This window comes from Cydia strobilella, chromosome Z (assembly GCF_947568885.1).
Source record: "Cydia strobilella chromosome Z, ilCydStro3.1, whole genome shotgun sequence".
Lineage (NCBI taxonomy): Eukaryota > Metazoa > Arthropoda > Insecta > Lepidoptera > Tortricidae > Cydia > Cydia strobilella.
The window spans coordinates 49,886,363-49,902,837 of NC_086068.1; the positions used below are offsets into that span (position 1 = coordinate 49,886,363).

At 38.2% G+C, this 16,475-nt stretch overlaps 1 protein-coding gene and 2 long non-coding RNA genes across 3 annotated transcripts in view; all 3 read right to left on the bottom strand.

The window, feature by feature from the left end:
* LOC134753988 (uncharacterized) overlaps window positions 1-13,939 on the bottom strand; it is a 146,518-nt gene extending 132,579 nt beyond the window's left edge. Inside the window, exon 1 of the long non-coding RNA XR_010128858.1 lies at window positions 13,857-13,939. This is a non-coding gene — a long non-coding RNA (uncharacterized LOC134753988). The remainder of the gene's footprint in view (window positions 1-13,856) is intronic.
* Window positions 1-16,475, bottom strand: part of LOC134753987 (uncharacterized) — a 234,832-nt gene that overhangs the window by 163,861 nt on the left and 54,496 nt on the right. The window lies entirely within an intron of this gene.
* LOC134754107 (uncharacterized) lies at window positions 6,758-7,743 on the bottom strand. The gene has a single exon (XM_063690182.1). It carries the CDS (start codon window positions 7,637-7,639, stop codon window positions 6,758-6,760), a length of 882 nt encoding a protein of 293 aa, XP_063546252.1. The 5' UTR covers window positions 7,640-7,743.

Genomic DNA, 16,475 nt, shown 5'->3' on the forward strand with positions numbered 1-16,475 from the left:
TTATTTTGTACAATATACCACAAATGATACGTGATATCCTCATGTCTAACTCCAAGAAAGCAATTTTGAAAATAGAATCATTAACAATTTTTTTTAAATTTTTAAATTTTACAGTGACACGGTTATACTTCAATACCTATTTCACGAGACTTATGGAACTATACTGCAGATACGGTACATATTAATCATAAAATGATACGTAATATCCATATATCGAACGGGAAATACCTCTTTAACCCTTTAACTGCGCCTTTCATCAGTTGGTATAGTTTGTTTAGTTTTTGACACAAAATATCAAGATTGTATCCTTCAGATACCATATACCATATCGATTTTTCTTTGTACAATATACCACAAATGATACGTAATATCTTATTATCTAACCCCAAGAAAGCAATTTTGAAAATAATTTCATTTAGATTTTTTTAAATTTCTCAATATTGTAATATTGAAAAATTATACACATGAAAAATATTTAAAAAAAAATCTTAAAGAAATTATTTTCAAAATTGCTTTCTTGGGGTTAGACATGAGGATATCACGTATCATTTGTGGAATATTGTACAAAAAAATAAATCAGCTATATCGTGTCTGGAACTTGGTATGTTTCGAAAATTCTTTTTGTTTTAATTAAAAAATAGTGCCCGAAATGTAATGATGTGATACATTTTTAGAATTGCCTCAAAAAGCCCTTTCGTATGATACCACACTCGATAGGTTTTGGATTTTTTTTTCCATACAAAAAAAAAAGTTTTACCACTCCACTCCACCACTCTAGTATGCGTGTGCCAAACGGATAACTTGTACATCGATTTGCGGTATTCCGTTAAAATTGTGGTCGAGCGGCTTCCGCTATTATGCCTAGTCGAGAGAAAACTCAAGTAGAGGCCTGCTCCCATAAGCAAAAGTATTTACCTACCTCTTATCTTACAGATTGTATTCTATTGCAGATTTTCCGGTACCTTCATTTTACAATGAGACAAGCGAATAAAGGAGTATTTACATACATATAAAGACTTAATAATTAAGGTTCTTGTTAGAATTCTTTGATTACAGAACCCTGAAATTCAATACGCTACTCATAATAAACTTACATTGTTGTCAGTTCTGCTATTTACTTTTATAAATAGTAACTTATAGTATTAAGTAGGTACATAAAATAAGGTTCACTTTTATAAAAAGAAAACACTAGTCGTTGCCTACTGCTTCGTCCATAGATATTGCTATTTGCACTATATTTTTATTTTTAAGATTTAATATAGATTTCTTAAAGCTAGAAATGCGTTATTATTATTAACACGTTTACTGTCCCCATACAAAATGATATAACAAAGTCACACGTCCAAGTGTGCTTCAACTTTGAAGTTGTGAACAAATAGTGGAAGCACAGTCTCCTAAAAAACAGCTTCATGACTTCTCATTGGGGGCACCCGGACAGGGAACGTGTTAAAGTGAAGGATTAGGTCAGCGTTATGGGGGAATTGCAGAAAATATCTACCTTTTAGATTTTGTAACTAAACAGAATAAACGTAATTGATAATTGCTGTAACTAAACATAACGTAAGGCGTGGGACAGATGGAAAAAATCTGTTGCCCGGTTTCATAAAACAGAATTATTAATGGAACATTATAATTCTAATCAATAATATTTATTATGAATTTTTGATTTACATAATCACAGTGAGAATAGACCGTACAAATTAACAACAAATGTGATTTAAATTTTTAATCACTTAATTTCTTACAATAACTAGTCTTTTAATTTTTTTTGGGTATAAAAGTAAACTCTTATAAACCCTGAGAAACGAAAGCTCTATAATTTGTGATAATATCTAGGAGGATATAACCAAACGGAGACGCCACGTCTGTAATTTTCTGTACAAAAAGTCTGCCGATTTTTGCGGGGGAGGGGAACGTCAAATGTATACGTAACATCATAATTTTTAAGAAAAAAAAACCGACTTCAATGGGGGATGCCGCTGAAAGTTCACTTATTGTTGATGGTGCACTCTTAGGTTCCAGACAATGAAATGAAAAAGACAGCATCTTTTGCCTAATTATGTAGAAAAGGAGGTAAAACGACCCACATTTCTAGTAGCATTCCGTTTTTGTAAGGGTCGCAGTTCTAACCTAACCTACTTTTCTGATAGCAGTTCTGTTTTGTGAGAATCGCAGTTCAAAACCCACCCACCCACCTAACCCACTTTTCTAGTAGCATTTCCGGGTCCGGGTCTGGGTCCGGATCCGAGTCCGGGTCCGTGTCCGGCTGTCCGGGTCCAAGTTTGGGTCAGAGTTTGGTCCGGGTCCGGGTCCGAGTTGGGGTCCATGTTCAGACGCGGGTCCGGGTCCGAGTCCAGGTCCAAGTTTGGGTCTGGGTCCATAAGGAAGAGAACAAATCGCCAAACGTGAACTATGTGTCATTGATGAGTTCCATTCTGATCATCATCAGCAGTTCCACTTCATCAAATGTCACTTTTAAAAATGTAAATGCTGGATTTGTTGATGAAAATACAAAAATCACTATATGTATGCCTTTCACATTTGAGGAGTTCTCTCGGTTTCTCGTGGGTCTCATCATCAGAACTCGAGATTCACAAAAATATGTCTTAAAAACTTAAGTTGCTTAACAAACATAAAGAAGAGGACAAATCGCCAAACGTAAACTATGCGTCATTAAAGAGTTCCATTCTGATCATCATCAGCAGTTCCACTTCATCAAATGTCACTTTTTAAAATGGAAATGCTGGATTTGTTGATAAAAATACAAAAATCACTATATGTATGCCTTTCACATTTAGGGAGTTCCCTCGATTCCTCATGGATCCCATCATCAGAACTCGAGCTTGACAAAAATGTTTCTTGAAAACCTAACTTGCTTAACAAACATAACGAAGAGGACAAATCGCCAAATGTGAACTATGCGTTATTGAAGAGTTCCGTTCTGATCATCAGAAGTTCCACTTCATCAAATGTTTTTTAAATGTAAGTGCTTGATTTGTTGATGAAAATACTAAAATCACTATATGTATGCCTTTAACATTTGAGGAGTTCCCTCGGTTCCTCATGGATCCCATCATCAGAACTGCTTTTTGACAAAAACGGGACCAATCTGTATGTATATACTTACAATCAAAAAAAGAATTTTCAAAATCGATCCAGAAATGACGGAGTTATGGAGTAACAAAGATTAAAAAAAAACCAAAAAAAAACATACATCCGAATTGAGAACGTCCTCCTTTAAAATCTTGAAGTCGGTTAAAAATAGCCGTGTCAGATAAACGTCAGTCCATACTACATTGTGTATGACCATTGGCCGACTATTTTCGACAGAGGGGAACGCCTGTTAATGGCTACTCCGTTTGATTATATCCTCCCAGGATAATATGTATTATACCAAAATGACATATTATTAATATATTTGTACCGAACATAAAGAAGAACTTACAAGGACTGATTCATTCAAGTTTAATTGTAGATTATTCAGTCCGACTGAATAATCTATAATTAAACTTTTAAGAAACTAATATGAATCGTAACAAACTTCCTTGATAGAAATACGCTCGAAATTGGGACATGATTGTAACTGTTGTGAAGTTACTGCATCAATCACACAAAAAAAAATCTAAAAAAAAGGAAAGCTATAGGTGGGAGAATTTCAACAGGTTCAAAATTTACCTAATTTTGGTGGGATTTTTTATTTTTGTAGTTTACGTATAAATTATGTATCGATGACACGTAACTAGTCACATTCGATATTGTGTAGCAATGGCCTTTCATTATACATAGTAGTTTTAGAGATATGATGATTTTAATAATTTGGTTGCCACCAAAATTAGATTTACTGGCCACCAAAATTGTATATCCACACCAAAATTAGATATTTCTGCAAATTAAAAGTAAATTTAACTAGTTATCAACTGCAAATGAACCGAAGACAAATGTTTAGTAGTTTTAGATACATTATGATTTTAATCATTTGGTTGCCATTAAAACTGGATCTACCCACCAAAATTAGATTTACTTGCCACAAAAATTGTATATCCACATCAAAATTAGATATCTCAATTTTGGTGGCATTAAATGTAGGTAAGTTACCACCAAAATAGATGCACCAAAATTAGAACCATTGCATAAAAGTATGTTTAAAAGTAAACCGTATCATTCACTTCAGTTTCAAGTTTATATTTTAAAAAAGAAACTATAAACATGCTTTAAATACAGTTCCCACAAAAACAACTACTTTTCGGTCATTAGTTAGCTACACCACCAAAATTGCATTAAAAAGTATTTTTAACACACCACAATTAGATACTTCCGCGTTTGCTGGACATATCCAGCGACGTAAGACACGTGCGTCATCGCTCAGTGCCGGATCGGAACTGAATTAACAGGTTACTACATCTTTGTTAGCCTTGTTGCGTTTCGTTCGATTATAAAATCATTTTCAATATTTACCACCAAAATTTCCTATTTTACCCGGACAACCATTAATGCTTAGTTTAGAGTATCGATTCATGTACTAATCTTTACTTTCATTTTCTTATAATATACGTAGACTAATAACGAGTAAAAGTTTGTGAAGTTTTAGTTAAGTCAATGGATGATATGGTTCTACCATGGAAATTATTCAAGAAAAATGGATTCCGGACACTACACCAAAATTATAATTTCGCCGAAAAATTTTTTTTAAAGGCAGCACATTGCACCGAGGCCAAGAATGTTTGGTCACTAACCTGTGGCAACACAGACCCACCTGTCAATCCCTGCTCGCAGAGGCAATGGGACGAGCCGATCTGCCGTCTAGTACGGAATAATCTTGTTGATACGTCAACTGGTACGTCAGATCGAGCTCGTCTTCTTGCCACTGCAGAGTGGGAGTCGGGTCTGTGGTTGCAAGCTCTACCCTCACCATCCATAGGCACCCTAATAGACAATTCCACATTTCGACTGGCGACCTGTTTGCGTTTAGGGACTATAACTAACGTCCCCCATCGCTGCCGCTGTGGTGCCATGATGGACAGCCATGGGCATCATGGACTTTCTTGTGGCAGAAGCGCCGGCCGCATACCCCGACACGCCAGCATCAACGATGTCATCCGAAGGGCCTTTGTCAGTGTCAAAGTTCCAGCCATTCTCGAGCCCGTTGGTTTGGCAAGGGACGATGGCAAGAGGCCCGACGGTATGACTCTGGTGCCTTGGAGGTTGGGACGGCCTCTAGTTTGGGATGCCACGTGCGTTGACACCCTCGCGCCGTCCCACCTTCCGGGCACCAGCAGTGATGCTGGTCGTGCCGCGTCCACGGCAGAAGACCTCAAACGCCGCAAATACGCCACCCTAGGCAGTAGTTACATTTTTGAGGCGTTTGGGGTCGAAACGCTGGGGCCGTGGGGACCAAGCGCGCGTCGGCTCTACAAGGATCTAGCGTCGCGCCTTATAGACGCCACAGGTGACCAGAGGGCTGGCCAGTATTTTGCCCAAAGGATAAGCATTGCCATTCAACGTGGCAATGCGGCCAGTCTTCTGGGCACACTGCCCATTGGCAGTGACTTGGAGGACGTTTTTTATTTATAAAGCCTTACTTTTAAGTTTATTTGTAGTTTTAAATATTATTATTTTTTAAAATAAATATCAAACTTTTTTAACATTTTGCGATTTGGCTTAAGATAATAATTTGTGTGAGGTTTTTTAAAAAAAAAATACCATTCTGAAACAATTAGTCCACACTGTCATTATCAGCTCCGCCGCAAAAAAAATTCGTTGAGATAATCACCCAGGTACTTTTATCAAGCCGCGTCTCGATATCTCGATATCCGCGGCAACTCGGCAAGCTATCGAACATGGGCTCGCGCGGCAGCCGTGCGCAATGGATGGATACCGGGCTGCCGCGCGAGCCAACTCGATCATTGGCGCACTCGAATGTGCGGCGCGACGAACCATTTATTAATGTGATAAATAATTATAAAAGCGGCAGCTGCACGTTAACTACGATGTGATACGACCATGGTTGCCGACTCTGGTCTCATCATGCATCTAGTATAACTGGATCGGTCATGAGGGCTGGGGGGAAATAACCGATCGGGATAGTCTTATATATCTTTCAGTAGGAGTAGCCGAGAAAGCGCTGTTATTATGGGTCTCACAAAATGGCTCGCGAGCCAAAATACAGGTTTGCCGCGGTCGAACGATGCTCGCGCGGCCGCCACGCGATATCGAGACACGCCTTTAAATTAACATAACTCCGATGTGTCTTATTTTATTTCTCAAAATATATTTTTAAATCTTCCGTGTTTTCACGGGACACTAAGTAATGTGCTAAAAGGTATATATTTTCTGCAATTCACCCTAATTGTAAGGTAAATATTTAGATAGTTTTTCTCGCTCAATAGTAGGTAGTGTGATAGATTAAAGCCTGGAATGGATAGAATTATAAGCAAACATAAATATGTAGTTACAAAACAATGCGTCGAATGTCTAGTGTTTAACGTTTTCAATTTCACGCAAATTCATGTACCTAATGTTCATTTATTTGGGATTTAATTTAACACTTGGATACATCGATAATGCGACAGTGTTCATTTATTACCGGCGGGCACCGTCCGCGCTCAATAATTAGCTACAGTAACCACGAATGTTAATTTCCGTCCAATTATCGGTTACCGGTCCTGAGCAATAAAACAATTTTCACTCGCATCAAGCTGCACATCTATGTAGTTATATTATACCTGATAATTATCAATCAAAGCAGAATTCGCGATAATTAGTTTATTAAATTATCAACAATCAAAAGTATAATAATGTATAAGACAACGGCGGCACTACTATTGCAATTATTACGTGTAGATTTCAGATTGTATTCAGGTTTAGTGGCGTTATCCTGATTATTCCTTATCCAAGACTGATATTCCATTACGACGGTGAAAATGTTGTATTTTACGCTCGTGTTTGGGATAAACAGTGCGCCGCATGGTGCTCCCGCTATAGCTACTACTTTGCCACTCAGTACAACAGGACCGCCTTCTCCAAATTGATTTTCGTATGTCGTTTCTTTTGATTCTACTCCGCATACACAGTAAAACCACTGAGGATTCACGCACGTCTTTTGTATATAGACTTGTCGCTGCAGCACCACCGTGCCAGCATCGTTCTCACCGAAACCGATGACAGCCAGCGTCTGCTTTCGCAATTGTAAAGGACCAAAATCTCCGATTACGGCTGCATTGGTGAAATAGTCCAATTTATTGTTAAGGACGTAAATGAGGGCAATGTTACTGTTCATTATGGTCTCGCTTGGTTGTGTTTGACTTACGTAGCAGGAGAAAGCCCTGTGCAGCCTTGTGTGTGAAACTCGTAGTATGTTTTTACCGATGACGTCATCGCCCAACACTGCGGATATCGCGACGGCGGTAGGCGGTACAGCCAGGCAACTACCGGCAGTAACCACTGTTCGATCTGTTATAGAAAATCCCGTACAAATGTATTCATTTTTGGCATCTAATACTGCCACTAGATACGGGTGGGTTTCTGCCAATTTTTCTACTTCATTCCAGTCTGTAAAAGATGAAGTATACGAATATGTTACAGTCCAAAAAGACACTATCATTACAATTTGGATTAAAAGTATGTGCCATGTGAAAATCATAGAAACTTGCAGGCACACCCAACATGCTATGTGACATGTGTCATAGTCTCATAATTACTCATTTTGACAATGGCAAGTCAATCAAGCTCAGCGAAAGTCACCAGTGTTTGGTTTGTGTATTTGTATTTGTCAGTTTTTAGTGTAATTCATAGTTTGTCAAGCCTTGGTCAAGCCTTTTCCGTCAGTATATAGAAAAAAAAAGCAAATTTAAAAATACAAAAAGCAGCAAATTTAGAAATACATTATCTGTGAAAATCTTAACTGTCTATGTATAACGGTTCATGCAGCCTGGTGACAGACAGACAGACGGACCGACGGACCGACGGACCGACGGACCGACGGACCGACGGACCGACGGACCGACGGACCGACGGACAGACGGACAGACGGACAGACGGACAGACGGACAGACGGACAGACGGACAGCGGAGTCTTAGTGGTGGTGGTGGATACATCTCTAACAAAGTATCTAATATTTTATTAATTCCATATTTGTAATTGTTTTTTGTAATTTTTGGTTAATTTTATTGCTTGTACAAATTGACATGTAAAAGTGCCCCTGTGGCCTACTTGCTGAATAAATGTTTGATGTTTGAGTAATAGGGTCCCGTTTTTACCCTATGGGTACGGATCCCTAAAAAAGAGTAAAATACCACTCAGTAATAGATACTTCTTTAAGAACCTATCACCGAAGGCCACCGAACCAAACAAATATTGAATGGGTCAGTAATAGATTCCAATACATTCCATTACCGAGGGTTATGTGATTATACCATCGGTAATAGGCTTATCTTGGAGTACTGTAAAACATATTTCCGACCCATAAAAACAATTAGATACAGTTGTATGTTCATAACAAATCAAAAATATATATTACAACTTTGGTATAAAACAGTCAATTATTTCAATATTAAGCCAACATAAGGGTTTCTATTACAAGTTCAGTACTGAGGTTCTTGTAAAAAAACGAATACTTTTCATACCACGGAAATAGTTGTTTAAAAGCGTGAAAAGATCAAGATTGGAACGACTATAATAGTACATTACAGTACATATGGTGCTAAGAGCACTTTTCGTGGATATGTCGAAAGTTTAAAGGGCCATATGTACTGTAAAACGTTGTACGATACACGTGCGAAAAGGTAATTCGCAACTCGTGTCGATTTAAACACTCCCTGCGGTCGTGTTTTAATTTATCGCCGTTCGTTTCGAATTTCCTCTTTTCCGCACTTGTATGGTAGATAACTATTGTGATATAAGTGTGCTACGTTGGACATTACACACGAGGCCATATTGTGCGCGAGAGCTGTAAGCGAGCGCGCAATAAGAAAGCCGATGTGTATTGACCAATGCACACGCGTTTCATACGATTTACACTTGCGAGGAAAAAAATGAAACTTTCATATTAAACAAATTTTAATTGTTAAAACAGTTAGTAACAGTCTAAAATCTGTCATACTGCCTGCCGTGCCTCGACCCTGCCGCTGACAGGCCGGCCGGGCCCCGGCAGCGGGTTGGAGTAGCGCCGGCGCCGGCCAGCCCGTGTTGTAAAATCTACTCGACAAATTTAAGAAGGCTCCGTTTCCATACATATTATTATCTATTAGTTACCTTCTTAAGTCAGTCGGATTATTTTTCATTACCTAACAAGTTCTATTATATAATGAAAAAGCACGCGTGTTTAATATAATGAGCCTAAAAGCGGTTCAATAACATGCATGTTACGAGCAAGTGTGTTGAAAAATAGTTTATAAGCAATGTCACACAATAAAAATAAAGCATAACTATGCAAAATTACGACTAACTATTACCGTGGTATATCACGGGATTAGGATCCACATCAAAATGGCGCCTATCACCGCTGTAATTTATTTGTGATATTTTCTATAAAAAGGGACTTTATAGCGCTTACGCCATTATAAACGATGCTCCGATATAAATAAAATTCCCGCGCGACCCTGTGCGGCGTAAGCCCCATCGACCCCAAATATTAAAAGTAAAAATGTAAGTAAGTACTTACTCCTTTGAATTCGGCCGAGATCAAAGCACCTACTCACTGGGTTTTGGTTCAATCTTGCAAAACGCGATACCAAGAGTGAATATATTAGAAGATTGTGGATATTTCATGGTCAATTTCTTTGATAAACTAATCTTGTATAGCTACTTTTGATTAGAAAATAACGATTTATGATTTAATTATTCTTGATTAAATACAATCACGGACCTTTTAAAGATAAACAAATGTTTGGATCCAACCAATAAATAAGTAAATCAATTATGAATATTATGATCAAGTGTTCATTTAAGAATTGACTTCAGGATCGGTGCGTTCAGTACGTTTATTAAAAGGTGTCAAGGGGATGCAATAGTTATTTGTGCAACAAGAGAGGAAAGTTGGTTTTTCTTGCGAGGGACTCAAAAACACGAGATGTAAAATAACTTTGCTCTCGTATTGCACATATAATTTTTCACCTCAGTAGTGAGAACATATTAAAGGTTAAAATGTATTTCGAATTACACAGAATAATACAGAAACAAAAAATACGAATTTGTAATAGAAGTATGAAGTGGCAGTTCATGGCCTTCACTAAATTAAAAAGCTACTTTGTTTCACTCCCTGGAGTGAGCAAAGGCGCACTTTACACACTCGCACTCGCAGTCGCACTTTTTCGAGCTGCTGAGGTGAAAAAGTTATAAATGAATGGCAACTGGCAGGATTGAAGTGTTATCTGCAGGACGAGAGTCAAGGAACGTCTACTCAACACCGACTCGGTGTGCTTTATCGCTTCGATCTCGTGTACTGAGCTTTAACGTTTCGGCATCGCTTTCATTCATTTAATATTAAACCGAATTCAAAAAAGGAGGTTATCAATTCGACTTATTATGGTTCCGTACCCAAAGGGTAAAAACGGGACCCTATTACTAAGACCGCTGTCTGTCTGTCTGTCTGTTCGTCTGTCACCAGGCTTTATCTCACGAACCGTGATAGTTAGGCAGTTGAAATTTTGACAGATGATGAATTTCTGTTGCCGCTATAACAATAAATAATAAAAACAGAATAAAATAAATATTTAAGTGCCCCACTTAAATACAACCAACGTGATTTTTTTGCCGTTTTTTTTGCGTAATGGTACAGAACCCTGGCTCGGTTTTATAGTAAGTATGTTACCTCAGAACTCCGTCATTTCTGATTTCTGAACCACGGTTGGCATTTGGTTCGACAGTGTATTGCTAATTTTAAGATTATTAAGGGACATTATATAATTTAATATGTGGTCACCTTAAATATTTTCGTAGCCGTTTGTCGTAGTTATGTTGTTGTAAATTGACGCCTAGAAAAACACAAGACCTGTCTTTTTTTAAATTGCTTTCCTCCTTACTCGCCGTAACCATACCACATATATTATATGCACATCTTATGCTATACATATACGCTGTACAAGATAACAAATGAAACCAATATACTTACTTACCTATAGTAACTTACGTACTTAGGTATGTTTAAGTAAGTTCATTATAATTAGGGGGCGTTCAAATATTACGTACCGCAATTTTCGAAAAATTTAACCCCCGTGTAACGTTTTCGTGTACCCCCCCACCCCCTACTTAAAAGTTACCCAAGTGACCATTTTTACCTAAAAGTCTCGATAATGTTCAATGAGCTAGCGTCTATGAGGAATGTTATGCGAAAGATAGCCTATGGAAATCCGGCTGAAAATGAAAAATAGGCGTGATTATGTATGTATGTATTTTATTTTATTAAAAAATCGCACAAGTGCGAGTCGGACTCGCCCACCGAGGGCGAGTGCATAACATCATCTGTGGAAAATTTCAACTGTCTAGCTATCACGGTTCATGAGATACAGCCTGGTGACAGACAGACGGACAGTGGAGTCTTAGTAATAGGGCCCCGTTTTTACCATTTGGGCCTTGTTCCAACCCCCCTTCCCGCCCTTGTAACGCATCGTAACATTTGTAACGTTTTACGAGATCCCCGTCCCCCCAAATTGCGTTACGTAATATTTGAACGCCCCCTTACCTATAAGTTGTTTGAAATTTTGTTTCATGATAGATTTATTCTACCTTAACCTCTTCTTTTGGAGACCTTTGTTGTAAGTTTTTGAAAATTATACAAAAAAGAGCAAGTAGGTAGGTTACTGTAGGTACTTTACAATACAGGGAAAAATATGGACATTAAAAGTACCTTTTACCTACTTAGGTACTTAAAATGGTGGTTTTTATAAAATATTTTAAGGAAATTTTAAGTATTAAAAAGGGTCTCTTTGAATTAAGAAAACACTTAGCGGGCTTTAAAGAGGAGGAAAGAAAATGTTTGCTAATTATTTCTGTGTGGCTGCTTCCGTTCATTAAATTATTTTTCACCTCAGCAGCTCGGACAAGCCTACTTACCTCACTCCCTGGAGTGACGTAGTAAAAATCTGTAGACCATTCTAATGGTGAGGACTATTGTAATGGTCTACAGATTTTTAAAATTCGGTGGGGGTTGGTGGGCAGATTTTGGTCTCTGAAATCTGATATCTGGTACTCGTATTTCTTATCTAAAATTACTTCCCGCTTGTCTTGTTTTTCTTGATTTTTTAATAATTTCGACGAATTAATTATAATCAAGGCCGGCGTAATGGGGTCCATGCCGCAGGCCGACCTGTTGGATGGGGCATTATTTTTATGATTGGGTTTTATGTTTTAGGTTAGTTTAATTTTTATACTCTATGTTTAGGTAGTTATTTATTTAATTTTAAAATGTGTACTTACTTTCTTAATCCATTATAATAATTATTATAATCATAAAAACCGAATTACATTTTTTTTATGATTTAGATACAGACACATAATTGACATTGTATTATAGTTGGCATTTAAATAATTTTGAATAAATATCATTATCCGCTTTCATTAGCTCTAATCTATTTTCTTTATTTTCAAGGACCGTTCTAGTTACAAAGCGGTTGTCTAAATTGAAATAGGAAGTATGTACACCTGCTATCAAAACTAATGGTTTTGGGTCAGCTGATAAATAAAAATAATAATAAACAAATAAATATTATAGGACATTCTTACACAGATTGACTAAGTCCCACGGTAAGCCCAAGGAGGCTTGTGTTATGGATACTCAGACAACGATATATATAATATATAAATACTTGAATACATAGAAAACACCCATGACTCAGGAACAAATATCTGTGCTCATCACACAAATAAATGCCCTTACCGGGAATCGAATCCAGGACCATCGGCTTCGCAGGCAGGGTCACTACCCACTAGGCCAGACCGGTCGTCTAATGGACGTAGGGAAGTATTTTACAATAATATCCGCATTGTGCCCTAAATCAGACGCGCGCATAAGGTAGGACAGACACTCAATCCGTCCCCCGTGGCCCTAGCGAAACGCAGGCCACCGCGTTTCGCTAGGGCCACATTCTACATATAATATGCATTTCAAGTGTGAAAATGACATTGAAAACGTATTGCTTGCGTTTGATCTCTCGCAACGACGCACTGATATCAATAAGAAATCGGAATTGTATTAGTATTGAATTTGAGCCAGCCTTTATTCGCCCTCCGATCCCGGGAGGCAAGCTTTCATTTCGATGGCTCTTCAGATTATAATACTTTCGTGTGCGCTTTGTAGGTACTATTATGTTCTGAAGTATAACAAAGACCTATATGAAAATGTGAGGAACGCAAATGGGTATTAACAGTCCAAGGACAAGCAGTAGATTTAATAGTCCTTATTGAAAGTAACAAATATATCAGCTTTTACCTGGATATAAAAATATGTTTTAATTTTAAAAGTAAAACAGTTTGTTTTGCATTAAAAAGTATATTATTATTTTGAGTAAAAATAATTATATATTTTTAAAACAATCTAATCTGTTTTACTATAAAACTGGGCGCATAGGTCCTTATGCGACTTTCCACTGTTATAGCCAGTAATTTTTAATTTATCACGAACAGACAAAGTGTTGTGTTTACGTTTCGGCATGTTTTACGTAAAGTACGTAGCTCGAATACCCCGGGCCCGGCCAGAGCCACACACCCGGACCCGACGAGTGGCCAGTGGCCACACTACGTCTCTGCCTACTTCTCATGCCACTCGTCGAGTATGCGGCCGAGGTAGTACGACTAACAAAACCGGCCAAGTGCGAGTCGGACTCGCGCACGAAAGGTTCCGTACCATTACGCAAAAAACGACAAAAAAATCACGTTTGTTGTATGGGAGCCCCACTTAAATATTTATATTATTCTGTTTTTAGTATTTGTTGTTATAGCGGCAACAGAAATACTACATAATCTGTGAAAATTTCAACTGTCTAGCTATCACGGTTCATGAGATACAGCCTGGTGACATTCGGACAGACAGATAGACAGACAGCGGAGTCTTAGTAATAGGGTCCCGATTTTACCCTTTGGGTACGGAACCCTAAAAAGTAACTAAGCTATTGTATTGTATTGTAGTTCGGGCGATTTTCCGCATCTCGACGACTGGCGCCTATTTTGTGTAACTAACTAAACTATCAATTAAAGTGCGCAATATCTAAATTATTATCATATCACTTATTTAATATATAACTACCGCATGTTCTATTCCGGGTTTCACACTATCTCCACACCAAATGTCATATAAATCTGTTCAGCGGTTTAAGCGTAGTTAAAGTGGTAACAGAAAGAGACAGACAGAGAGGCAGCCACAGTTATTTTCGTGTTTATAATTAAACGGATTATATTATATGTAAGGATAGTAAGGATATATACCTATGAGGGATGTATATGAAATTTAACGTTGAATATCAAAAAGGCCAATTTGCTGATCAGACTCTGTTACCTACTTGGGGCAACTGAAATATTTGACTTACCTTATTACGAACGACGTACCTAATACGAAGTCTTTTCAAGCTCTATATTGGAGAGGTCATATGTAGGCCAGTGGGATTTGTGTACATTTGAATACGAGGGCCTTTTCATTCGGCAAGTGAACGGGATCATGGTATCGACTGCTAATTTAAACGGCGTCTATATATTGATTAAATGGTAAAATTATATAGAAAATAAATGATGAAACCAAAAAGTGGGTTTTTGGATTTTATAAAACAAATTAAATAACAGTACATAATAAAATTAATAACTTACGCTATAGCCACAAAGCGCTTAGCAAACGCCTGAGGGAGGCCACAGGTGACCCTCGCGCGGGCGGCTTTCTCGCGCAAAGATTAGCCATAGCAATCCAGCGCGGGAATGCCGCCTGCGTGATGGGCACCTTGCCTAGGGGGCAAAATTTAGAAGGTCATTTTATGTAAGTATTTTTAAGTTTATTTTTACTTCAGTATTATTAAGTATTATTAAGTATTATGATTTGTATATTGATTTTTGATTATTGACATTTTTTTATGATTGTGATATATACTAGTCAAATTTTAAATTTTAATGTAAATGTTTTATGTAATGTAAAAGTGTACAGCTCACCCGGTATTGTATTGTCCTAGTCCTAGCTCTAAGTATATTGATTTGCATGGTAGGTTTTAATTAATTGTACTGTCTAACATTATTATTTAAGTTTTTGTTACTAACACTGCTATGGGCAATGCCTGAAAATAAATGATTATTTAATTTAATTTAATTTAATTATTATTTAGTTTGTAATTTGTTTTTTTTTTTTGTATTTAACAGTATTTATATTTATTTGCTCCTTAATGTTGCGGTACATAGTCAATATATTATTTAATACATTTATTTACATACAAGATATATACAGTGGTACTACGTAAACGAAATTAATAACTAGCTTAAATCTAAAATAGGCCCTTGAGGCATTGTACCAAGGATGCTGGCGGCATTTCCCCGCTGTATCGCAATGCTGATACGTTGTGCGAGAAAGCCGCCAGCTCTTCGGTCACCAGTTACGTCAACCAGACGCTTCGCGATTTCTGCAAACAACTTATGCGCGCTGGGACCCCATGGACCTAGAGTTTCAACTCCAAATGGAACGAAATGATACTCTCTACCGAGGCTCTTATATTTATTACGTTTTAAAATTTCGGCGCTTTCCGCCGCTCCGCCCGCTTTTACATTAGTCCGTTGGAGGTGGGACGGTGCCAGTGTGTCTACGCAGGTAGCATCCCACACCAACATCCGTCCCAAGCTCCAAGGAACCAAGGACATCCCATCGGGCCTCTTGCCATCATCTCTGATAATGCCAGTCGGCTCAAGAAGAGCGGGTACATTGATGGTGGCAAGAGACCGACGGATTATGTCATTAAGCGACGCATGTCTTGAAAAACGGCCGGCACTTTTTTGACAAGATAATCCATGGTGTCCCAGTCGGTCCACGTCCGTGCCACAAGAGCATATGTGTGGCGTACACACCGAAACCCCGAGTCGCAAACCAGTCGCCAGTCTAAGGGAGGCCGGATCCAAGAAAGTACCAGTATTAGGCGAAGGATGGGCATGTAGCCAGTAACCCGCTTCCCGGACCTGTCTGGGTCTGGACCTGTACAGTTGTTTAGGAGAATATTGTAAGTTAAATCACAGTAAACATTATCCCAACTCCTTTGTGAATTTGGGTTGTCTGGAAATTGTTTTCCCGGGCAAGCAATTTTAAAAGCATTTTTGGCGTCCTCAAAGCCCGCAATCTCACAGTTTGTGGGCAAAGCCCTTAAAATATTTCCTATGAGACCAGACGTGCTATGAGTGGACGCCAAAAAGGCTGGGGAAGCCACACTGGAAATTTTGCGAATTCCTAAACCTCCAAACCGAATAGGGAGGGACGCTTGAGACCAGGAAGGCTCACTTAGCTGAATGTTTAGAATAGTCTCTA

What these genes read in the sequence shown, in the direction of transcription:
- LOC134754107 (XM_063690182.1), bottom strand. Translation starts at nt 7,639, where the DNA reads ATGATTTTCACATGGCACATACTTTTAATCCAAATTGTAATGATAGTG.